Source organism: Saccostrea echinata, unplaced genomic scaffold (assembly GCF_033153115.1).
Source record: "Saccostrea echinata isolate AGI-Se365-2 ecotype Australia unplaced genomic scaffold, CSIRO_AGI_Sech_v1 ptg000004l, whole genome shotgun sequence".
NCBI classification, from domain to species: Eukaryota; Metazoa; Mollusca; class Bivalvia; order Ostreida; family Ostreidae; genus Saccostrea; species Saccostrea echinata.
The window spans coordinates 7,886,368-7,912,500 of NW_026889753.1; the positions used below are offsets into that span (position 1 = coordinate 7,886,368).

Here is a 26,133-nt window from a genome sequence, read left to right on the forward strand (position 1 = left end):
AAATTTTAACAAAGAATTGATTAAATTGTAGCACAGTTTAAAAATTGAATGCAATAGTCTAATCAATCATTATTACTGACCATCGATCTTGGTCAGTTGGGTCATGAATTTTCTGTTAAGAGTGCAAAATTAAGATAATTTTATGGTATTATGTGAGAAATTTAAAATGATGATAATTTTATTGTTTTGTCAAACATAGAACTCTAAATGTGACTGGAAAGATCCATGTGAAGGGTAAAGACAGAGATTTACGGACGTTTCGCAAGATGTCTTGCTACATTATGCAAGACGATCATCTCCTCCCTCATCTAACTGTGGAGGAGTCCATGATGTGCTCAGCAAATCTAAAACTCACTGAAAAAATGTCCACAAAAGAAAAAGAAGAAAGGGTGAATATAGATTCTTAACAATTTCAGATTCTGGCAAATGTTTTGGTAGCTTTTACTAAGAGAAATGGTAACAATATATTTAAAAATTTCCATCAGTTTTTGTCTGATTTGAGAGTAACACAGTTGTTACTTAAAATTCCAAGAGAAGTTTCATAGCATTTAATTTTATATTTTCATTGTTGAAGAGACATTTGATTTTGTACAGTATTTCTTATGTAGCAAATGGCAATTTCATTTTTTTTTCTTTTTTGACTTAAACTAATTGATCTACAATTACTGTGCCTACAAAAACAATCAATTGAAAATTTTTAAAAATGGTTGTTTTTAGATATTAGATTTATAGCTATATATATATATTGATAAAACTAACAGATTGAAACTGAATTTCTGTGAACTGTGAACTGTTTTGTAACAGAGAAGCATTGACAATCCTGTGTACTTAAACATGGTTTGTTTTAAACTTTGAAGGTGGATGAGATCTTAGAAACTCTGGGACTGTTGGAAACCAAGAAGACTAGAACTAGTAATTTATCTGGGGGCCAGAGGAAGCGACTATCCATTGCTCTGGAGCTGGTGAACAACCCTCCCCTTATGTTCTTTGATGAGCCCACAAGGTAAGCATTTTGTTTATCATCTGTCCAATAACAAACTAAACAGTGACATTATGGTGTTATAGACTAATCAATAATTCTACATTTTGTTGAATTTATTGATAGTAATGTTGGTTTACCCAAGAAAAGACATTTTCTCAAGGTAAAACAATCCTCTTAAAGTTTTGTCTTTTCACATATATATTGATCAATCGAATGATTTAGAAATACAGTGGATTACATAACAATAAGAGGTATTTTTCATGAATCTTTCAACTTAAACCAAGGAGTTAGCGACATCCGTTGACATGCTGAAGTATTAGTGCACTAGATATATTCACTGAACAGGGAAAATAGATATCATTTTAGGCCAAACAAAAAATATGTGTGGTTCCGGTTACACCTCCGAAAACATTAGGGTAGGTAGGTAGGGATTTTTTTTTTTTTTTTTTTTTTTTTTACAAAATGATTTTCTAAATTTTTTTAAATAATACCTATCACTGCTTTGCAAGTGACATTTAGATGTGGCGTGATAAAATACAAGTCAACATTGGTAGGGACACCCTAGTTATGAATATGAAACAAATATTTTTAACTCAAAAATAATAAACCCACTAAAAATCTTATTAATTTCTATTTGTAAAAAAAAAAAGTCGAGGTGAACATCCTGTTTTTAAATCCATGTTTATAAAAGAAATTAATGACTTTTATCCAGAGTAATTCTTATTTTATTTAATAATAAATATTGAACAATAAACTAGAAAACAGACATAGAGTACTGCTAAGAGCTGTCAGAGGAAATATATTTCATATTGTTAAAATTTTAAATTCTTACAATGAAAACTTTTTGCCTCATTGAAGACTTTATACTTCCAAGCTCATTTCTCATATATAATGGTACTATGTAAGTTGACTTTATTCAGGTAAATTCAGCTGTCTTGTTTTTCACTTTTCCTCATCAACTGTTTTTTTTTCTACTTTCGGTTTAAAAGAAACGATCCTGATTTAAACATTGTTAAATTATTTAATAATTTACAAGTTAATCTATCTTACACATTGGGCTATTTCTTGCATAATCAATGCAATCAAATGATGTTTTCTCATGTTATCTTCTCCCTAACTCCCAAAGGCATATTATCTGGCCAGCTGTCTGTCTATTTACCTGGTATTTAATTTTGGCAAGCAAAAACAAAACAAAACAAAAAACATGGTGCTGGAAAAAAGGAATGCTTCCGCGCTATGCTAGCTTGCTTTAGATTTAACACTATTAATTGAACACTTGCACTAAGTGTTGAAACGATGTTTTGCTTGGAGGCCGCCATTGCTGAAACTAAAACTAATACCGGAGCCGATGACGGAAAGCGGGGAAAATTCCGGAAAAAATATGAAAATTGTCGGAAAAAAGTTTAGGGCCGGGGGTATAAAATAGGGATGGTCGGGTAACCGGAACCACACATATTTTTTTATTTGGCCTTAGCTGAAGAACTAATCTGTAATGCTTTATCCATTTACCACTAGGCATTTTTCAACTATTCTCCCTACTATAATAGGAAAATGTTACTACTCATTGGGAATTTAAACTGATCATTGTAAAGGCTACATTGAAATAAGTTTAAATGTCTTTTTACACTATGTGATACAAAATCTCTACAGTGTTACATTGTACGTAGACCTATGTATCATTTACCAGTCCACAGCTCTACATAATACAAGACAATGACATTGTTTGTCAGCCATATTCTTGATTGTTCTTTGATCTATTGAGATATCATCTTTTAATGTCATTGTGATTAAACATTTTAATATGTGTATTTCATCATTATTATATAATGAGTAATTCCATCTTGGCAATTTTTCAGACTTTCTTTACTTTTTCAGTTATTTTTACCATGTTTAAGTCCCATTAGACTTTATTTACACTATGAATACATTATCAATATTATTCATACTTCATAATTTATGTTTTTCAAAGAGTTTGTGTGCTTGTTCAATAACAAATTCAAGATAGGGAAATATGAGTATAATATAGATACATGATATGTAAACACTACTTAATAATAATCATTGACTTCCCCAACAGTGTATGACCTACATTTGTGCTAAACTTTAAGTACATCTACTAAGAACACATACATTACAATCTAAAAGTTGTGACCTATTATACATATTGTCTACGTGGTTGTACTACAATTGATAATGTGTTTTCAGTGGGTTGGACAGTGCCTCTTGTTTCCAGTGTGTCTCCCTCCTGAAGTCTCTAGCTGCGGGGGGACGGACCATCATCTGTACAATTCACCAACCCAGTGCAAAACTCTTTGAAATGTTTGACCATGTAAGAGTTTTAAATATTCAACTATATTAAATGGAGAAACATTAGCAAAATTTTTAAAAATGAATAAAAACAAATATTTTTAATCACAAATAAACAGTGAAGACCAATCTGTGACATTTTGATAAGCCTTATTTCCTTGTTACAGCTGTACATGCTTGCTGAAGGTAACTGCATATACAGAGGAACCATTAAGGACCTTATCCCATACTTTTCCTCACAGTCTCTGATGTGTCCCCAGTATCATAACCCAGCTGATTATGGTAATGTCTTGCTTATTCTGTAATTGTTATATTCATGGATTTAGATTGATTAGGATTTTTATTTAAAGAAGCAGAGATGCATTTAAGAAATATAATTATATGAGAAAATCTGTTCCTATGTACATGGTATGTGAATATTGATCTGTTTTAAGATACTGTGTTTTTCTCATTAAATGTGTATATTGATTTGTTGAAGTATGAAGGATAGATGTATTGTCAAAATAATGATCTATTTCTTACAACTTTGCATATGTCCATTATATCAACAGCTATGGAGGTAGCCTCTGGAGAATATGGTGAAGAAAAAGTCATCAAGTTGATTTCCTCTATACACAATGGAAAATGTGAGGAGATTGCTCAGAGGAATGCTAAGCTTGGGGAGGGAAGCAGGACCCCCTCTCCACCAGCTACACCTAATAACTACTCTCAGGGAAATGGGGTCATTCCCACCACACCTCAGGAATCAGAAAAACAGAGTCTGCTAGGGGAGGAGTGTGAAAGATTTACCAATGGAAAAGTTTTACAATCCAATGGTTCCCTAAAGTCTAAAAAGGACCAGGTAAGTGAAACAGTGCTTGTTGTAGTTTAGGTAAACTATTAAAAAAAATGAGAGAAATGTTGAAGTGATTTTGAGTGAAACCTTAGAAAATTGATTTAAATACAAGATGATTGTCATTGTCATTTAAGAACTCGCTTGGTGATGGCGTTTGTTTAGAAAGTTTCGCTAACACAGTTTAGATGAAATTTTTAAATGGAAATAATTTATTTTTTTCTTCATGCTCTTGCATATTAAAAATACTGATACTACAAAAGAATTTGACCTATTTTGCCTTTCTATTCAAAGTAACTGCTAAAACTGAGAGTGTATGGTTTTGTTGTAAACATTTGCAGGATTCTGATTCTTTGGAGGTTTGTACACACGTCTAACAGCTAGAGCTTGGTGCTGGTGTAGTCATATTAATCCTACTAAACTCTTTACTATTCAAGCAGAGTTCTGGATTGGTTATTGGTATTTATTTCGTGAAATGATGAGTTTGAACCTCCAAGGATATTTTTTTTCAGCTTGAATTATGTGAAACTAGAATTAGAATGAGGGGAAAGGGGGGGTGGGGGGGACTGGTTACCAATATATGCCTAGTTAATCCTGACCCCTTCATCCCCAACAAAATCGTCCAGATAAATGAATTGTTTGGATAAGTGAATCACCTCTTCAAGAAAAAGCTCCTTAAAAGAAAAACTAAATTAAAGAAGATATACCAATGTAATTTACATGATGAAACAAAATGAAGATAATAAATTTTCCGCTGACATTCCTTTTCTTAACACAGCCAAGAACTTTAACTTGCATTCTTTTTGGCTGGTGATTGTATGAAATGACAAGTTCAATCTGCAACTGTTTTATTATGCCTTATTTCAGTATTATTCAAGCTCTGATGACATGATAGTACCCTTCAGGATCGTCACTAAATATGTACCAATTATTATCTGTCCATGCGCATCCATTATTAAAGACCAAAAGTAACTGAACACAATTCCAAGCTCACTTAAAACAGTTGTTATCAGTGCAAATATTGTCAACATTCAACAAAAACATGAGTCATCTTCATAATTACTGTAAGCTTAATTGTTGCTTTTTAAAGTACCTTAAAAAATCTTTTCTTTTCTTTTTGTCCACGGCCAGTAAAGTAAGTAAAAAAGTAATGTCCATTTATAGTACATAAAATAAAAGATGTTTTCTTTAATAATGAATCTTCTAGTTTGTATAAAGCAAGACCCTTTCATGTGGAACACAAATTTCTGGATTAATGAGACAGAATAACATGGGAAAAAATCTGTAGCCTAAAAATATCTCCCGGAAGATACAGAGTCTGGATTACTGGTGTCTGGATAAATGTGGGGTCACTGTACATTAAAGTTGGTTAATTTCCTATTTCATGTTATGCTTAACCCTGATGTCGGTATCCTGTAAAAAATTTTTGAAGCAGGTTCAGTCCTGGTCTGATTTGTGCAAATTATCTACTGTTACATACTGTACTTTGTATTGACGGATGAGTGACAAAGTTGATTTTTTTTTTTTTTTATCAAAATCATCATCCATGCAAACATCAAAATATTTTAGATTTTCAAGTTAATTGGTGCATAAACCCTACATACACCAAACATGCAGAGTTGATGCATCATATGACCAATACATTTTTTGGGTAGAATGATTTGGATATTAAATAATAAATGTACCATTAACAATGACCAAACTTGGATGAATCTTACATTTAGGAAGTTTAAGGAGTATTGTAAGTGACTTTTTATTAGCGAAAACTTTATACATGAGACTATCAAGTCAGGAAAATTAAATTATTGCATATATTTTTATTATTAAAGATTATGTACAAAATAACCATAAAGTGTATGAAAATGTTGTCTCAGGCATAAATGCCAAATAACTTTCTCACAAAGATAAGGTGTCATGAAAATTTGGTGATCCACTACAGTAAATCATTTTTCAGATGCAACATTTATGCCTAATGTGGTAAATTTTAGAGTAAGTTTTTTGAGTACCAGTAGGTACAGTTTCAAGTATGCCTAGTCCATTCTGGATCAAACTTGGAGCACCTGCAATTGCATGCAGTGGGTTTTACTTTTAGTTAATTGTGGTTAGGTTTTGGAAAAGGATCATTGATTGTTTCCTATCATCTGTTTGCATGGATGATGGTTATAGAAAAATCTGTAAGATTTTGCTTAGGCTAATGAATGTGATTCTATAGTTTCTGAATGATTGAACAGGATAACATATTTGGAGCTGCAAGGAAGTGATCTGTATGTCCCAATACTGTTCAAATTCGCATGGATCATGTAAACTGCACAATCATGAACTTAATATTCCTGATAAATAGTTAACAGTCCTTGGAAGTTAACAAAGCTAATACACTTTATTGAAAATCCATATGAATGTTGAATGAATGAATGCACTTCCCTGAAAATTACAAATCCTTTGGTGCACACTTTGTTCTTATGTTTTTGGCATTGAATAATCTACATTTCTTCTTCTTTGAGGATAGGACTTAGTTAAGCTTTCCCATTTTCCTCCACTATAAACATGATAAACCCAAATCAATACATGTATTTTTGCAGGTATTATTTGTATTGTGAGGTATGTGAAATGATCATGTTGGAGTAAAGATCTCGAAAGTTTGAGTGTAAAACATGCATACACAAATAAGATTCTCTTTCAGTTACATTAAGCTGGACAGAGCCATTACTTTATTTGCTGAACACAGTTTTGTTTTTTGTTTTTTTTAATTGATGTTTGAAAAAATAGAATAGAATTTGGGACAAGAAATAAATAATGCCATTAATGTGATGCTCTAAATTTTTCTAATTCTACAGAGCATTGTATGTTTAAAAGATTTAAATGTAAAGGCTTTATGTAATAATGTTAGATATGTAAAATAGAGGACAAGATTTCTTTTACTCCCTGCTTAATCCTTTTGCTCCAGGGAGGAGCATGGGCACTAACAATACCCCTTTACCTTGTCCTATCGTGCACTAGTTCTTCAACTAAGAATAAATATTTTAAATATCAGGCCATATGGCTGTATGGTTAGAGGGTTGGAAGTGCCACTGAGCTGTATTCTTTATTTCCTTTTTTCAGTTGAGGGGCTGTTATTGTTATTTTTGTCCTTCCTGAATGTTAATAAAGGCTTTGTATCAATCTGCTGGAAAAACAGGCCACACTTATGTTAATACCTATTGTGTATTGATTTCAGTCGCAGTATGAATTCAGTGTTAGACGCATGTCCCTTGTTTTGTCATTGCTATCATTGTTAAGTTGTTACAGCTGATGTGCAGCTTCTTGTTTAGTATCTTAAGTTGTTGATGTAAAGCTCATGACAAAAAGAATCTCAATGTAGTACGTCATTGTTACCAAAGCTGGAATGGGCCACTTATTTATCATTCTTAAATCTCTACAAGCTGATTATTACTGACAGGAAATAAAACCCTTGAAGACGGGAAATAGCACATCAAAGTTTAACTTTTGCTTGTGAATGATTAGGTCAAACACTTGTTTGTGGGTATCATTTTATCATTTGGTCCGAAGTACATTTTATTCAACAGTGGAGTGGATCTCTATATCTCCTGGTGATATATATTTTATTGAGGTTAAGAATATTTAATACTTTTAAGATACATTGAATGAATATGGTAAAGTATTTGTATTGTTGTTTATATTGTACATATTAGAAATAAAAATTTAAAGAGTTTAAAGTGTGTACTGTTCTCTGGAATAAAAAGTGATCTACAGTATTAAATGTCTTTTTAGGATGTCCAGGATCAGGAGTGTCACACATTTGCCACCAGCTGTTTTACACAGTTCAGGATCCTGTTTGTCAGAACTCTGCTGTCCATACTCAGGGACACGGTCAGTTACTAAATATAGCATCATCAGCTCAATGTTGTACTCAGTAACTAAATATAGAACATCAAGACAGAATAACTAAATATAGCGGTATACTAACTACAGCATCACAAAAGACACTATTATATTCTTATCATGCTGAGGCATTTTCAGCAATACATGCATTTGCTCACCAAAATTCCTCTTCCCTCCAAAAAAAAAAAACATTAATCTTTAGAGGAATAAAAACTTGGGAACACTTGAGGTTTTGCACAAAAGCAAAAATGTTGTTTGCACTTGTTCTCATATTCCCAAAGGCTGCAATATGAAGCTTCTATTTTTCTACATTAACATTGTTTGGACTGTTACAGATATTCCTCATGTATAAATGTGATCAGAATACCAAAAATTGAAACAAAATTGTTTTTTAAAAAATTTGTTTTAATTTAGCTTTGTTCTGGATCCCTGTGTAATTTACAGAGAATTTGACGGAATTTGACACAGATAAGTCTGATCTCTCCCCTTACTGTAAGGATTCTGATAGCTGTAATGAAGTATTATTTTTGTTACAGACTTTGACCCGGCTACGTTTGATTTCTCACCTTACTGTGGGGATCCTGATTGGCTTGCTGTACCTAGGGATCGGGAATGAAGCCAGTAAATGGCTGAACAATGCCAGCTTCTTATTCTTCTGCATGCTTTTCCTAATGTTCACCGCTCTCATGCCCACAGTCATGACTTGTGAGTAAAAATAACAAAAATTTTCCATCTTTATGAAATCATTCAGTGAAAAAACTCAGAAAATGAACAGGTTTCTCTAAATGAATGACATACAGTTGAACTTCAGTATCTCGAACACAGATATCTCGAATACCATGGATATGTCGAAGTCATTTTGAAGTCCCAACTACTTATTCCTTAAGTATTTTACCCTGGATATCTTGAATCCTCAGTTATATCGAGGTATTTTCTCGGTCCCTTCAAGTTTGAGATAACGAGGTTTGACTGTAATTAATGGAAGAGCTGTCTGCATAGCTCAGTAGAATTATTTTTAGAATGTATCTGCTTCTTATACAACCTTTCCAGTAATTCTTGTTTTTTTTTCCATACTCAAGTTCCAATAGAAATGGCTGTGTTTGTGAGGGAACACTTGAACTACTGGTACAGTGTAAAGGCTTACTACTTGGCAAAGACCATGGCAGACATGCCATTCCAGGTTTGTTAACTTGTTAAGAATGATAATAAAATTCTTACTAAAACTTAACGTAATAATTTTGGAATGTTTTAATGAAGTGAAAGTTAGTGCTAATCTCACTCATGTTACATAGAAGTAGAAAAGGCACCAAGCTCTCTTTATTCTGGTGACCCATAGCAAGCAATGTACTCTTTATAATAGTATATTACACTGGGTCACCACATTTAAGTGAGCATGATGCATATAAAAGGTTACAAACTGAAACAGGTTTGTGTGAATGAATAAGTGTATAATGTTCTTTTGTTTTTATATAGATAATTTTCCCACTGGTGTATGGCAGTATAGTGTACTGGATGACATCACAGCCGAATGATTTCTCGAGGTTTGTGATGTTCCTTACCCTGGCAACACAGACTTCACTGGTGGCTCAGTCCTTGGGGCTCCTCATCGGGGCAGCAACATCACTACAGGTTAGGCAGTTCCCTTATGTTAAAAAATCTAATGTTAGCATGTTGGTTTACATATTATTAACTTAATTAGCTCATACATGTACATTCATGCTTTTCAAAAAGAAGCAATGAACAATTTTCCAGTGGATCTGACAATAAAAGATAATAACATAATTTGTAGTTTACTCTTTAAAGAGTTTTTTTATTTTAAGAAAGAAAAGCTAGCAACTTATAACACAGAAGTCACTAGTATTAATAGTAGTATTATCTGTACAAGTCATGTATTTGAAGTATTTGTGATTGATGTATATAAAGCACTGAATCTGCTATTGTAGGTGTCTGTGTTTCTGGGACCAGTGACGGCTATTCCTATCCTGCTATTCAGTGGCTTCTTTGTCAATTTTGACACAATACCTGTGTATCTACAGTGGCTTTCTTATATATCTTATGTCAGGTAAGACAACTGTTTATGTTTGGTTTTCAGCGAAGATACTTGTCAAATAAAAGTCTTTTTGTAGAATAACCCAGATATAACCTCTAACATGTACTGTGTAGATCATTGACAGAGCAATTCAATGCAGAAATAATAATAAATTCATAATTTGGTTTCTTTGCCAAAGCAGTCATTCTGAGGTCTGCCCCCCCCCCCCCCCCCCCCCTCCTTCCTTCTGTTAAAGTTATCTCCCATGTAAATATTATCAAGCTTGAAAACTAGGGTAATTGCTCTGTATCTGTATTTACATGTACTTTTCTCCAGTATCAGTAATTTTGCATTTTCAGGTACTCATTTGAGGGAGTTCTACAAGCTATATATGGTTTTGGCAGAGACACCTTAGAATGTGATAAACAGCCATGTTACTTCAGTAAACCAGAGGAAATTCTGGAACAAATGGATGTACAAAATGCCAAATTCTACATCGACTTCATTGTCCTGTGTGCATTCTTTATTATTCTCAGAGTTGGTTGTTATTTTGTCCTGAGATGGAGAGTCAAAGCAGAGCGATGATTATTTAAAAATATTTTCAGAGGAATTGCTGTAAAAATACATCAGTGTTTAACTTTTTATATGCACTTGAATTTGAAATGTCATTGTACTCATTTCATTTGATGGAAAGGTACATTTTTGCTTCTTAGGTGAAGTATGTGACAGTTATTGAGTGAACATTCATATTGTTATCAGGTTACATACTGTACAGAAAAATATTCATTCTTAGCTCTTAACTTTTTTAGCATTTTTGTTTGAAATGCACTTATTTAAATTTCTTATTTATGCTCTAAATGATTAAATTTTAAATTTCAGGTGCACTACTGTGCTTGAATAATCCACACTATATGTTACGCATTATTTAATTGTCTGAATAATGACAAATGAAATGCACACAAGAAATCATTTCACACCTATCTTTGTTATCTTAGAGGTTATTTATTATTTATCTACCTATTTTTTTCTGAAATTGTTTGGATTAAGTGGCATGAAAATTTTTAAGGAAATCAACTGTGGAATGTAAATACTTTATTTAAATAAAATTGTTAGTCTACCTTTTTGCCATAAAAATTTGTTGATGATGAAAATTTAAAGTTTAAAATTTAAAGATAAATTAAATTTTAAAGACAAATCAACTTTACTTAACATTCTCAAGACTGAAGAAAAAAGATTGTCAGAAAGATTTTATTTTGGCAAATTAAACAAAGTTACAGCTATTCTATATTACAGTTAATAGTCTTTAATTATAAAGCTGACATTAAAATTTTCCATTGTCTTTAATCCCTAGTGTATTGCATGTAACCACTTTATAAATGCACAAATTATTATACTATATAAAATTCATGTATTTTTGTATGAAAATGTTCACTTCCATTCTAGACTTGTATGCAGCACTGCTGATATTGTGTTTGATATCTGCTTCATTCGTCAATCAAGGGCATTGCAGAATGTCTCCTAATTTTCACTATGTGGGGAATCATACCTTATTTTTGTTACAATACTAGTCATGTGGTAAAATGTCAATTTTAATGTCTCTAAAACTTCACAGAAAATCAAAGCAGACTGGCATGGAGATGCCTTGTATGTATATTTATCACAAAGGATTTTGAAAAGTTGTTAACATAAAAAATGCCCTGATTATTTAAATGTAATGTTTTATTGCTGTGTGTTTAGATTGTGTTGAATGTTTTCTGTGAATTCTTTATTTACTAACCAATGGACTTTTACTGGCTGATATTCTGTAAGTTGCAGTTATTCAAGATTTTAGACATTTCCATCGGTATATGTAGCTATCATAATATAAATACAAATTAAGTTTCATTTCCATTTTCTCAAAACAAAATCTCACAAATAAAGCTTCATATAAATTACCCATTTGGAGCATTGGGTTGTAAGTTTATGCTTCAGAAAGGTTTGACAGAAATTTGACCAAATAGCAAGGTTTGACAGAAATTTGACCAAATATTCATGAAAATCAGCCACACTGGCATCATTTTTTTTTTTTTTTTTTTTTTTACAAATTATAGTAGACTTTATGATTGGACTTTATTGTGCACTCTCCTTGTATTTATAAACATGTTTATTTATATACATGTAATTATGATTCTGTAGTCAGCTGGCTGGACTACTATTTCAGTTTCATTCATGAGATGAATCAACTCCCATTTTTCTCCACACATGTTGTACATGACATTGTTCAGTATTATCACCATATTCCAACCCAGATATAAATCATACTGTATATTGTTGTATTCACAATGTTTGTCTTGGCATCCTCCATAATTTGAAGAGTGTTTTTGTTCATCAGTCTTAGGGCAAACTGCATGTATTGGATTTTTTTTTTGTTTTGTTTTAGAAGGGTTGAGACATAATTTGAATTTTATGTAAATCTCATGATTAAGTTCTCAGGTCTCTTACTTTTTTCCATCAAATATGTTAAATATGTAAAAGTTTCTTGAATTATAATATTCAGATGAGATTTTAAACACTTCAGAACAACTTGAATACATACATGTAACTATATTAGATAAAAATTGGAGAAATATGTTTATACTTGAAGTCTTGCAATGAATCATGTATCAGAGTAGATGGAGCAGACATTCTGTTGGATTGATGTACAACTTCTAAAATTAAATTTATATATATTAGGTGATATTTCTGGGAAGGTGTATCAATTTACATACATGTACATCACTTGAGTTTGTATAATGAAAGTATTTTCAGAGATGCCCAGGAACTTGTGATAAAGGCCTGTGTCCACTCTTTTTCTCATGTTGTCTGTGATGAGGTTATGAGATACTTTTACTGTAGTGCAATGTTAAGATGACTCACTTCATCTGTTTTGTCTGATTTACTAATGAAATCAATATTCAAACTTTGTTGTTGATATTTTTGTTGATTTTTGAATTTTATGGTCATACTTTCGAAAGTGCTTTTGAATTTAGAAACTTTATTTTAACTAGTAATGTGTTTTGTCTTTCCTCTAAGAAATAAAGCAATCAGAGATTCAATTTTGTATTTTAATTTTTTATTTTTTGGTTCGTTTGTTTTTTAATTTTTTTTTTTTTGGTTACATAATTGTAACAACTTAGAATGCTTAAAACTGGAAAAGACTGAGTTTTTAGAAACGTATCCAATTTTACATTTACATATAAATATTTACATTTCCAATGTCTTTGTCCGAGGTAAAACTACAAATAGTAAAAATACTTTATTTCTACATAAATCTACTGCTTCATCGATAGGCATGGTTAAAAAGAATCACGTGTGGGGCGGGAAAAATAGAGACAGAAACGGGGCTTGTAGCGTGTGAATTTGCCGAATCAAGAGCATGTAAATGTAAGGAATAACTGTCAGATTTTTTGGTTTCATGACGATGATCAATCGATTGGCTTGCCTGATAATTTTATGCATAAACGCCTTCAGCGTTTATGCAAATTATCACACAAGCCAATCGATTGATCACAATCATGAAACCAAAAAATTAGTTATTCCTTAAATAAAAGGCTTATGGACCAAGATGGTTATTCAAGTCTCAATCTCTTCCAAGACAAATGAGTATGTATCCTTCATGTATATCAATCCCCTTGGAGTTCACAAATTTAAAATGCATGTAAATGATTTGCATTTTCATTTACAGTATATTGAACTTCACAAATCATCAATACATTTCTGTTTAAATCTGTTCCCAGTACAGTCCCTGGGGAACAATTTGAATCTTCATTACTCTGGGATGCTTGCAACTTGGTGACTAACTGTGGTTCTGCCTTTAGCTCACCTCAGCTTAAAGCCTGTCACTGAGCTTTTATGATAAGATTTTGTATGGCATCTGTCCATTGTGCTGTTTGTAAATTTTTAAAATCTTCGATTTCTTTTCCAGAATTATTGGGCCAAATTAAACCAAACTTGCCACAATGCATCCTTGGTTAAAGGGGATTCAAATTGATCAAATAAAGAGCCATGTCCACTTCAAAGGGGAAATAATTTAGAAATGGTGAAAATTTGATAGCATCATCTAACAAGAGGCCCAGGGGCCACATTGCTCACCTGAGCACTGTGGCTAAGAAAAAAGCAAAAATCTGTTTAGTATTGAAAAGCTTTTTCCTATATACTCCTATGTTAAACTTTGATCGTCCATTGTGGCTCTACCCTATCCCTGGGGGTCATGATTTGAACAAACTTGAATCTACACCACCTGAGGATACTTTCACATATGACCAATCATGGCTTTGCTGTTCTTGAGAAGAAAAATTTTAAGATTTTTCCTAAATACTCCTATGTTAAACTTTGATCGTCCATTGTGGCCCCACCCTACCCCCGGGGATCATGATTTGAACTAACTTGATTCTACACCACCTGAGGATGCTTTCACTTAAATATGACCAATCGTGGCTTTGCTGTTCTTGAGAAGAAGAATTCTTACGAGTTTTCCTATATACTCCTATGTTAAACTTTGATCGTCCATTGTGGCCCCACCCTACCCCTGGGGGTCATGATTTGAACAAACTTGAATAAACTACCTGACAATGATTCTACATGAGTTTCATCTTTCCTGGCCCTTTTGGTTCTTGAGAAGAAGATTTTTCAACGATGCCATTAATTTTTCGCTATTTTGTAATTATCTCCCCTTGGAGGAGGGAATGGCCCTTCATTTGAACAAACTTGAATCCCCTTCACCCAAGGATACTCTGTGCCAAGTTTGGTTGAAATTGGCCCAGTAGCTCTGGAGAAGAAGATGAAAATGTGAAAAGTTTACAACGACAATGCCAACAACGACAGACAACGGACAAATTTTGATCAGAAAAGCTCACTTGAGCCTTCTGCTCAGTTGAGCTAAAAATCTCAAAGTCCCCTGGGCCAAAAAATGTTAATTTTACATGAAAGTTTCTGAAATAGTGTAGATTCAGTCTTAAGAAATCTTGGCCCAGGAGGTAGGTTAGGGCATAGTAGGTGATCAAAGTTTGCATAGGAATATAAAGGAAAATTTTTCATCAAGAACAGCAGGGATATATGGTATTGTATGTGCAGGCCATATTTTAGCTGCTTTGGCGCAGACAACGATGCGCTAATTCACGAATACTGCTAAGAAATCATTTATAAATTCAATATACGGCACGGACATGTATAGCATTAATTTATGATTTTGCCAACAACTCCATACCCAGTGATTGCGCTAAATTTTGAATACGCCAATTTATGTACATGTACAGTAAGTCCTATGGCTCCTTGGGGTAGGGTGGGACCACTTAAGGGGATCAAAGTTTTACATAAAAATCTTTACAAAATCCTCAAGAACAGCAAGACTAGGATTACTGCATAGGCACTTGACGTTTTAAACCTTTGTCGTCATTGATAAAAATATCCCCATACTACATGTACAGTGTATTATTATAGTATGGGGGAATTTTAATCAATAAAGAGAAAGGTTTAAAATGTCAAGTGCCTGTGGATTACTGATATTTATATGCAAGCATTCTCAGGTAGTGCAGATTCAAGTTAGCTGAAAATGTGACCCCCAGGTGTAGCGCAAGGCAATGGTAGGGAATCACAGTTTTACATTGAATATAAGGGCTATGCTTATTGATAATAATATGCAGCCTCGGTTAGTGGAGATTAAAAAAACTAGAAATACAGTCAAACATCATCTCGAACTAAATGAGACCGAGAAAAAGCTTCAAGATATCAGAGAATTCGAGATATCAGGGGCAAAATACTTAGAGAACAAGAGGCCCATGAGCCAAAATGCTTACCCGAGTCAAAAGGCCCTACTGTTCTTTATCAGCAGATTTCTTCTATTATGGCTTTGCTGTTCTTGAACAAATTAAAGATTAAGATTTGTTTCTATATATTCCTATGTAAAACTTTGATCCCCCATTGTCGCCAAACCCTACCTCTGGGGGTCATGATTTGACCAAACTTGAAGCTACACAATCTGAGGATGCTTCTATATCAATATGACTAATTATGGCTTTGTTAATTCTTGAGAAGAAGATTGAAGATTTTTTCCTATATATTCCTAAGTAAAACTTTGATCCCTCATTGTGGCATATGTATATGTAAAAAAAACTTGCATGCAACCCCTGCATGATTGGAAGTTCTGTTCTAAATTAAGACCTTAAAAGCAGTGGTGTACTTCACTTATAAGTCACTTATAAGTGACTCATATTTGATAAAGTATGAAGGGCTAATACTTCACTTATAAGTCACTTATAAGTAATTATACTTGCATAAAGCAAAAGTGGCTAATACTTGGCTTATAAGTCACTTATAAGTCAAGCACTTTGCATATAAAATCCTGATGAGTCACTTATCAGTCACTTATAAGTTAAATGTATCAGTGAAGTATAAGTCCAGAATAAACAACTTATAAGTAAAAGAATAAATTACTTATAAGTCACTTATCAGAAAGTGAGCTTTTCTGATCACATTTTGTCCAACTGTCTGTCCATTTGTAAACTTTTCAAATTTTAATTTTACTTCTTCTCCAGAACCACTGGGCCAATTTCAACCAAACTTGCCATAAATTTTCCTTTGGTGGAGGGGATTCAAGTTTGTTCAAATGAAAGGCCACACCCTTTTTTAAGGGGAGATAATTAAGAATAAGTGAAAATTGGGTGGTATATCTTTTAAAAATCTTCTCTAAGAACCACTGGGCCAAAAAAGTTGAAACTTATATGAAACCTTCTTTACATAGTGTAGATTCAAATTTGTTCAAATCATGACTCCCAGGGCTAGGTGGGACCAAAATAATTTTTTTTAAAAAACATTGATTGTACACACATGTACTCCAAAGTTGATCTAAAAAGATGCTGTAGTTTCTGATTGACAATACCTATGTAGTTCTTGGAGATCGTCTTCTAACAATCTGTTGGGATTCCCATGGGTACTAATTGCACCCTGTTATTACATGTAGCAGACCTATTTTTGTATTCATATGAAGCAGAATTTACTAAAAAACTTCTACATGACAAGAAGAAGTCTCTTGCTGTGGCCTTCAATATAACATTTAGATATAGTGAAGACGTTTTATCAATTAACAATATTCATCTTCTTTTCTATGTTGATTTGATATATCCCTTTGAACTTGAAATAAAACACACCAGAAAACCTGACACAACTGTTTCATATTATACTGGGAAAAGATGTTAATGGTAACCTAACAAGAAAACTTTATGATAAATGTGATGACTTCAATTTTTCTATCGTCAACTTCCCTTATTTATGTAGAATATACCAGTATCACCTGCATATGGAGTTTATGTCTCCTAGTTGATTCGATACGCAAAAACGAACCAGTAAAATTTTGATTGCCAAAAAACATTCACCACAACGAATCAAAATCATTTTAAAGTATCAATATGCAAGCATCCTCAGATAGCGTAGATTCAAATTTGTACAAATCATGACCCTTGGGGCTAGGGTTGCACCACGTCAAAGTTTTACATGGGAATATACTGACAGTGGATTTTTTTTTCAAAAGTAGCACAGCAACATTAAATCATACTGATAAGCAGTATGATGGGCTACAATAGGGGAGAGAGTTTTACAAGGGAATTTGTAGGAACAAACTTTTAAGTTTACAATAATAAGTGAGCTACACTTAATCCTACCAAGATGCAAACAAGTTTTGTGAATTCAGTTTTATTCTCATGGACCCTGGGGTTGGGATTGCGCTAAACTTGGAGATCAATATTACACAATGCAATTGTACAGGGAAAAATATTATAAAAATCTTCTTTCAAACAGCAGATCCCCGCATGTTAGTCATTTTGATATTGAAACTACAAATGATGTGAGGATTCACATGTTCACTACACGTTAGATTAAACCCCTTCAGGTTAGGATGGAGCCAAAGTATGAGGTCAAAATTTTCTGAGAATAAGAAGGAAAAAATCTTTTTAAAACCTGATGATGAGGGACAGCAGGCTAAGGTGACTCAGGTGAGCATGATTGCCCAAGGGCATGTTTTTTTTTTAAATTTTAAAAGATTTTCCTATTTCATCCCAAATAAAACTCTCACTTTCCTATTGTGGCCCCATGCTATGCCTAGAACAAATATTAATTTTTAACTGTGGCCCATCTCAGCACTTGGGGTCATGATTTGAACATATTTGAATCTACTTGCATTGTGAACAGGGGATTACCCTATGTTCTATCTATAGTAACTTTAGTCTCTTACTTACGCCCTATCCATACCCAAAGGACTCTGCAAGATTTGTACAGCTTGAATCTACACTACACAAAGATGATAATGTAACAATTAGTACATGTAATTTGACTAACCATCTAAGTCAAACTGTTTAAAAATTTGCATTTTATATTTCTATGTATAAAACTTTGATCTATAGAAGAATCCTCATAATACTTCCCAATATTTTCTTCGTCATTGCCATAGAAAGGTACCCAACCCTTTCCATTTAAAATCATCATTCCTTTTTCCTGCTTTAAATAGCTGAAATTGGCACAGTGGTTCAGTAGTAAATATAAAGTTGCTTCATTAATACACATATAAAAACTCCTGACATGGGAGATTATACCGGTACATTTACATGGAAAATATTTCACCCCATGTTAATGTGTCTAATTCCTAAAAAAGTTCACTAAAAAAGTTCACTGGTTTTAATTAAAGATTTTTTTTTCTCAAAGTTCTGTTGGAAGTAAAACCACAGTAGTCAATCTACAAGTCACCACCACTACTAAACACACAAAATGGTACAGGATCCATTCAGGAAAAGCAAAAAAAAAAAAGAAGAAGAAGAGGCCCATGGGCTACAATGCCCACTTGAGTAATCTGGCCCTTCTTGTTTTTCATCAGCAGATTCTTTCTATATATTCCTTTGTTAAACTATGATCACCCATTGTAGCCCCACCTTACCCATGGGGGTCATCATTAGAACAAACTTGAATCAACATTATGGGTAGATGCTTCCATATAAATATGACTGATCATCTAGGCTTTGCTGTTCTTGAGAAAAAGATTTTTCCTATGTATTCCTTTGATTGCCCATTTTGGCCCAGCCTAACCCACCCCCTCCCCAAGTGTCATGATTTGAATAAACTAAAATAGACATGTGAGAAAAAGGTTTTTAAAGATTTTTTTCCAGTGTATTCCTATGTAAAACTTTGATCGCTATTGTAGCCCCACCCTACCCCTAGGGTCATTTGAAAAAACTTGAATCTACAATACATGAGGATGCATCCATACAAATATGACTGATCAGGGCTTTGCTGTTCTTGAGAAGAAGAATTTTGAAGATTTTCCCCATGTATTCCTATGTAAATCTTTGAGCGAGAAGCGTCACAAGAGAGGGAGAGTCTCTCTCTCTCTTCATGCCTCACGTACACTTTGGCGGAGACCCAGCAGTCTCATAGTGGCCCCTTCCTACCACCAGGGGTTATGATTTGAACAAAGTTCAATCTACACTAGGTCATGAAGCTTACATATAAGTTTCTTTTTTCTGGCCAAGTGGTTCTTGAGAAGGGAGATTTTTTAATGACCCTACCCAATTTTTACTTTTTCTTAATTATCTAACCTTGGAAGAGGGCGTGGCCCTTCATTGGATATTTTGTGCCAAGTGTGGTTGATATTGGTCCAGTAATTCTGGAGAAGAAGATGAAATTGTAAAGAGTTTACAACACCGACAATGACAGACGATGAACAAATTTTGATTAGAAAAGCTCACTTGAGCCTTTGGATCATTTGAGCTAAAAACCAGTTTTATAATTGATGAGCAGAATAAAGGAGATCCTGATATAAATCTCCTGACCACTTTATGGACTGTACATTACAATGATGTTTTAAGATACTAACTACAAGCATTCAAAATGATTAACATGTTTAATACAAAGTAGCAATTTTTCTATATACACATATTGCTATTCACAACTGAAGTAAAAGGCAATTTGGATGCTAACTAACAAGTTCCACCTTACACAAGTATAACAATATAGATGGTTTATTATGATCATATAGAAATAGCCAGGATAACTTCAGTCCAGTAACAAATCAAACATCTTCATTGGGGAAAAACAACAAAAACAAAAATGAAAACAAAATATGATCAACCTTGCAAAAGTATTGTTCAAACAACAGATACAACCTAGCTGTATCAACTATTGGTAATGTTCACCAGGAACAATTGTCAGTCTTTCCGACATCTCCTTTCATACAATGCGTAGAGAAAGCTTAATATTTAAAGCACAGAAAAACACTATTGTTAATATATCTGTCTAAGCTTAGCTTTGCTTTTTCAATGCCATTCACACAATGAAGACTCTATCCATCTCAAAGACACTTGAACATGTTGAATAGATTATCATTTCATGATTTGTCATTTATGTTGGGTTAACCCCTCAACAGCAAAGTTAGGTAAACCCTAGATGATGGAGAAACTGACTAATTCAAGCATACATGTAACTTCACTATAATTATATACTGTCACAACAGACTTACTGGTAAATGTACTGATATTATGAAACACTCCTGTAGATTGAATATGTAAGCAGTGACAGTATGTGGCACCTAGTACAAATAGCTCCATTCTTTAGTTTAGAAATGTAATGTTATAAAATTCAACTCTTACAGTGTAGCTTTACCTGATTGACATTTATGTGAGTTAGGGCTAGGTAAAGGTGATTTATGCAAAAAATAAAAATGCATAAGAAGTATATCTATTATTCAGAGAGAGAGTTTAAATTCATTTTCTTATACATACTTAGTACCCATGACAAGTTATAGAGAGTACGCAGTATGATGTCATTTTTATTCACTACTCAAATAACTAAGAAAACACCAACAAAACAGCTTCGGAGCACAGGCATATCGTATTTAATTTTACATAAATAATGTATAATTTTAATAAGAATAGTCTAAAGATTAATAAATTTTGCTGCATAAATCCTTTTCTCATTTGATCGGAATTTGAGGAAATTTACAGTGAACTGTGCACTTTAACCCAACTCAAAACTTTACAAAAAATTATTAAACAATTGAACTTTCAATGTTTGTTCAGCAATACCTTCATTCCTTTGAATATTCTGCTTCTAATTATACCTCGTTTCTGTAAAATTAAACAGGGTATGCCCTTGTGCCAAACTTTTTTTGTTGATGTTATTTTTAACCTTGTGTAGTAAATAACAATGACGTCACAATAGAACCTCAAAATGTGCACTAGCCATATTGTGTCCTGGGTACCAAGTATACAAAAGACAATAAGTTTTAACTTTCTCTGCATAAGAGGTATAGCCATTACGCATTTAAATTAGTTAATCTGCATAAAGACACATATACCTAGCCTAAACTCACATGTGTACCTATTTGTCCAGTCACTACAGAGATATTAACAATACTTGTAAAATCCTCTTAGTCAGTGTAAAACTTTTGTTGCACATAACAAAGTAATCTTTTTCCTCTTTCCAGGTTGAGTTTATGCCCTATATTGTCTTTGTTTTCTCTGTATAAGTATTTAATCTGTCTCTGTTTTGACTCGTTTTGATGGAGGTTGATCATCAGACTTCTCTCGTTTACCCTTAGATAACCACTTCATCATTAGGTTACTGCTGGGGGTGCTCTTAGGTTTCCTGCAATGTGAGAGGTGAGGTATAAGAATATGATAAGATATTCCACTAGTTAACATATACACATATAATATATATATATATAACATATTAGTATTAACATATATTGGGAATTATAAACTATAGATCCATCACCAATTTTTCTAGACACATTATTTTCGCGAGATAGGTATTTGGTATTCATAAGCAAGACTATATTTTCACAAATGCTGGTTATTGCTGTATATATATCCTATGTAAAATTGCATATTTTCGTTAGGTCAAATTTTTGTGGTTTGAAGAAAAACATGGGTTCATGGGGATTTGATTTCGTGGATTAAGAATTGTTATGTAGTAATATATGTGAAAAATTACATTTCGAGGTGGACATGAATTCGTGGGTCTCTTCACACCTCCCTAGTAGTAATAGTAATATCATATTTCATGGACTTGCTGTTCTTGATAAGAAAGAAGATTCTCCCCCCACCCCCCCCCCACCCCACCCCCAACTAGCCCTGGAGGCCATGATTTCAATAAAATTGAATCTGCACTATCTATTAGAATCACTTATCATGGTCCTGCTGTTCTTGATAGGAAGATTTAATTTTTTTTGTTTTTAATATTCCCATGTATAACTTTGATCACTTATTGTGGCTCTACCCTATCACCAGGGGCTATCAACTGAATAGGTTTGAATCAACAACACGTCAGAAAGCTTCAACCTAAGTTTCACATTCTGGCACAGTGTTCTTGAGAAGAGGACTTTAAAATGACCCTACCAAATTCATTATTTCTTAATTATCTCCCCTTGAGAAAGGGTGTGGTCATTCATTTGAACAAACTTTACCCAGGGATGCTTTGTGGCAAGTTTGGTTGAATTTGGCTTTATTATTCTGGAAAAGAATTTGAAAATGTGAAAAGTTTACAGACGACAGATGACACATGAAAGATGGATGCCAGTGACACATGAAAGATGGATGCCAGACACTCTTCAATCAGAAAAGTTCACTTGAGCCTTTGGCTCCCAAAGTATATTGGGATCAGCAGTTTTAATTACCTAATATGACCTCTCTTTGATGAGGTTATTACTTGCATTTTTCATTTTTAGAATAAACTTTCACAAAACATAATTATAGTGCTGCTTAATTTAGATTGACTTTTCCAAATTGATTCACTATAAAATACATTATTTCTCTATATCACGATACACATTATAAAATAAACATACCTCAGTTAACCATGATTAACTCTTAGTAAAATCAATATACATCAACCTTTATTATTGATGTGATGTTGCAATTTAATTACATTGTCTATTACACTGCATTTCATCATAGCAAAATCTGCAATCAAGCACAATCTACTACTTTATCAAATAAACAACTGACTTTGCCTTTAAAAAAACATATGCTGAACATAGTATGTCCACAACATAAATAATCAGAATTTTTTTTTATCTTTTCATTCTGAAAAATGCAGTGCTCTTCCAAAAAAAAAGAATCATATGACTGCAATCATGTGACTGCGATTAAATGAAAGAAAAAGTGAGCAAGCTCACATACACCACGCTCCCCCAAAACTCGACAATGCAACATGTACTGAATAGCACAGTGCATTTTAAATACACAGTATAATTCAAAAAGGGGCATTACTTGCAAAAAATCATTACATCAAAACTTCTTGCATATAAGGACATTCAAATCTTTGTATGTTACAAATTTAATTGGGCTGAAGTTTCTAGATAAATAATGGAATCAAAATTTCTTGGTAATATACAAAGCTATACATTACGTCTGAAATACCTACAAAGTTTCAGGAAATTCAGTGCAGGAGTTATGCTGACAAACTGTTATTGAAATTCCTCAGTGATTTCGATTTGTTAATGAGTATAAGTCCATGTCCAACACATGACAACTTACACATTTAAATAATTGATGGAAACAAAATTATGATGTAGTCATATGAATTTGTTTATATACTGTATTTATGAAATTATTTAAGGCAAAGCACCAATTTGAGGGGGGGGGGGGGAGAACTATCCAAGATTCAAGATTTTGTGTGTGTGTTAAATCATCAATATTTTGATCTCAAAATCAATAGGGGTCTTTTAAGGTCATAAAATATTTCACATAAAATGTCATTACAAAGGCTGATTCCAGTGTGGATTTCCTTATTACCTAGCTGGAAAGTTTCTTCAATAATAGGCAAAACTCTTAGGGCAAAAATAACGGAATTGGAATTTCCTGGTAATATGCACATCTACACATTGTGTCCTAAATATCTGCAAAAGTTGATGAAATTCTGTGTGGGGGTTTAAAAGGAGTTGCGCTGACAAACTGTTCATCTCTATATTTAAGATATGGCCAAAAATCGAAGTTGAAAAGTGCCGAAATTCCCAGAAAAAATAAAGGAATCGGAATTTCCTGGTCGTATGCACATCTACACATTGTGTCCTAAATATCTGCAAAGTTTGACGAAATTCTGTGCAGCGGTTTAGGAGGAGTTGCGCTGACAAACTGTTCATCTCCATATTCAAGATATGGCCAAAAATCTAAGTTGAAAAGTGCCGAAATTCCCAGAAAAAATAAAGGAATCCGAATTTCCTGGTAGTATGCACATCTACACATTGTGTCCTAAATATCTGCAAAGTTTGACGAAATTCTGTGCAGCGGTTTAGGAGGAGTTGCGCTGACAAACTGTTCATCTCCATATTCAAGATATGGCCAAAAATCTAAGTTGAAAAGTGCCGAAATTCCCAGAAAAAATAAAGGAATCGGAATTTCCTGGTAGTATGCACATCTACACATTGTGTCCTAAATATCTGCAAAGTTTGACAAAATTCTGTGCAGCGGTTTAGGAGGAGTTGCGCTGACAAAAAAACAGGACTGACGGACTGACTGACTGACGGACGGGTCAAAAACATTATACCCCCCGCAACTAGTTGCGTGGGGTATAAAAATGGTGTACAGCTAGTTGTTGCTATACCTAGTGGTAACCACTCAGTTTTCAACTGCTGGACTCATGTTTTATACAAACTGGTGTCTCTAAACACTTGCATGAGATCTATGGGTTTTGTACAGTCTGTATTTGCTAAACACTTACACTGAATCTATGGGATGTTTATAGTCTGGATTCTCTAACACTTAGTGGGATCTATGAATTTTGTAGCCTGGATTCTATAAGCACTTACTTGGGATCTATGATTTTTCTAGTCTAGATTCTAGAAAAACTTAAGTGGGATCAATGGGTTTTGTACAGTCTGAACTATCTAAACACTTAGTGGGATCTATGGGTTTTGTACAGTTTGTATTGTCTAAACACTTACAGGATCTATGGGTTTTGTACAGTCTGGATTCTCTAAACACTTACATGGGATCTATAGGTTTTGTACAATCTGGATTTTCTAAACACTTACGTGGGATCTATAGGTTTTGCACAGTCTGGATTCACTAAACACTTACCTGGGATCTATGGGTTTAGTACAGTCTGGATTTTCTAAACACTTACGTGGGATCTATAGGTTTTGCACAGTCTGGACTCTCTAAACACTTACGTGGGATCTATCGGTTTTGCACAGTCTGGACTCTCTAAACACTTACATGGGATCTATCGGTTTTGTACAGTCTGGATTCTCTAAACACTTACGTGGGATCTATCGGTTTTGTACAGTCTGGACTCTTGTTTCTGGCATTGTTCACAATATCAGACACAGGGTGCATCTGGATCTCCTCAGTGGCCCGGATATGCTTAATGGCCTAAAACAGATTTAAAGACTTAATTATCTTAGATGGATAATTTTAACCCCCCATTTAAGGACTTTGCAAACTGCAAATATATTTAAACAGTTTTCTAGCTTTGTGCCAACTTATGACTCCAGCTGTGTTTATGAAGTTTGGATAGAAGATGAAACTTTCTAGAAATTTATAAATAATAAATTATAAGCAATAATAGGACACAGATAAAATGGGAAAAGTTTACAAATGTCACAAGAAAGCAGACAAAAAAAGAAAGAAAGATAAGAATAGTAACGTGTGTGGCCTTAAGAATAACAATTACATAATTGTTAATATACATGCATAAAATAACTTTAAAATGAAACTAGAACTGTCCAAAAGGGACAAATACCCCCCGCTGGGTTTTTCAGAGAAGGTACCAAATCACTAATGTTTTCTAGATATGAGAGGTGTTCACAATTTGCTTAAACATTTAGAGTGAAAATTTGATTACTCATTATATTATTTTTAATGAATGAAACTAAGGTGCAGCCTAATAAAACATCAATACTAATAATTACAGTGTTTTTTATTACACTGAAAAAATAGTTTGCAACTATCTGTCATCTTTGTGAGACATGACACTCTGCAAATTGATTGTTGAAAAAAAAAATTATCATTATTAATTATACAAAATCAAATTGATCTTAATACCTTTATATCAAACTCATTTTAAAAATAAAAGGCTGGTTCCAGTAACTATGTATTTTGA

At 33.4% G+C, this 26,133-nt stretch overlaps 2 protein-coding genes across 2 annotated transcripts in view; one reads left to right on the forward strand and one right to left on the reverse strand.

Annotated features, from left to right (window-relative positions):
- Window positions 1-10,635, forward strand: part of LOC133179105 (E3 ubiquitin-protein ligase TTC3-like) — a 52,866-nt gene extending 42,231 nt beyond the window's left edge. The window contains exons 39-49 of the mRNA XM_061313843.1: window positions 200-389; window positions 858-1,003; window positions 3,188-3,311; window positions 3,457-3,571; window positions 3,841-4,130; window positions 7,890-7,988; window positions 8,537-8,705; window positions 9,080-9,180; window positions 9,474-9,629; window positions 9,944-10,062; window positions 10,389-10,635. Of these exons, the coding sequence (XP_061169827.1) occupies window positions 200-389; window positions 858-1,003; window positions 3,188-3,311; window positions 3,457-3,571; window positions 3,841-4,130; window positions 7,890-7,988; window positions 8,537-8,705; window positions 9,080-9,180; window positions 9,474-9,629; window positions 9,944-10,062; window positions 10,389-10,614 (1,735 nt within the window). The 3' untranslated portion in view covers window positions 10,615-10,635. The remainder of the gene's footprint in view (window positions 1-199; window positions 390-857; window positions 1,004-3,187; window positions 3,312-3,456; window positions 3,572-3,840; window positions 4,131-7,889; window positions 7,989-8,536; window positions 8,706-9,079; window positions 9,181-9,473; window positions 9,630-9,943; window positions 10,063-10,388) is intronic.
- A 9,276-nt stretch (window positions 10,636-19,911) lies between these two features.
- The window catches only part of LOC133179104 (abasic site processing protein HMCES-like), a 31,452-nt gene continuing 25,230 nt past the window's right edge, over window positions 19,912-26,133 (reverse strand). The window contains exons 8-9 of the mRNA XM_061313842.1: window positions 25,294-25,403; window positions 19,912-21,672 (exon numbers count right to left, since the gene is read on the reverse strand). Coding sequence (XP_061169826.1) covers window positions 21,558-21,672; window positions 25,294-25,403 — 225 coding nt within the window. The 3' untranslated portion in view covers window positions 19,912-21,557. The remainder of the gene's footprint in view (window positions 21,673-25,293; window positions 25,404-26,133) is intronic.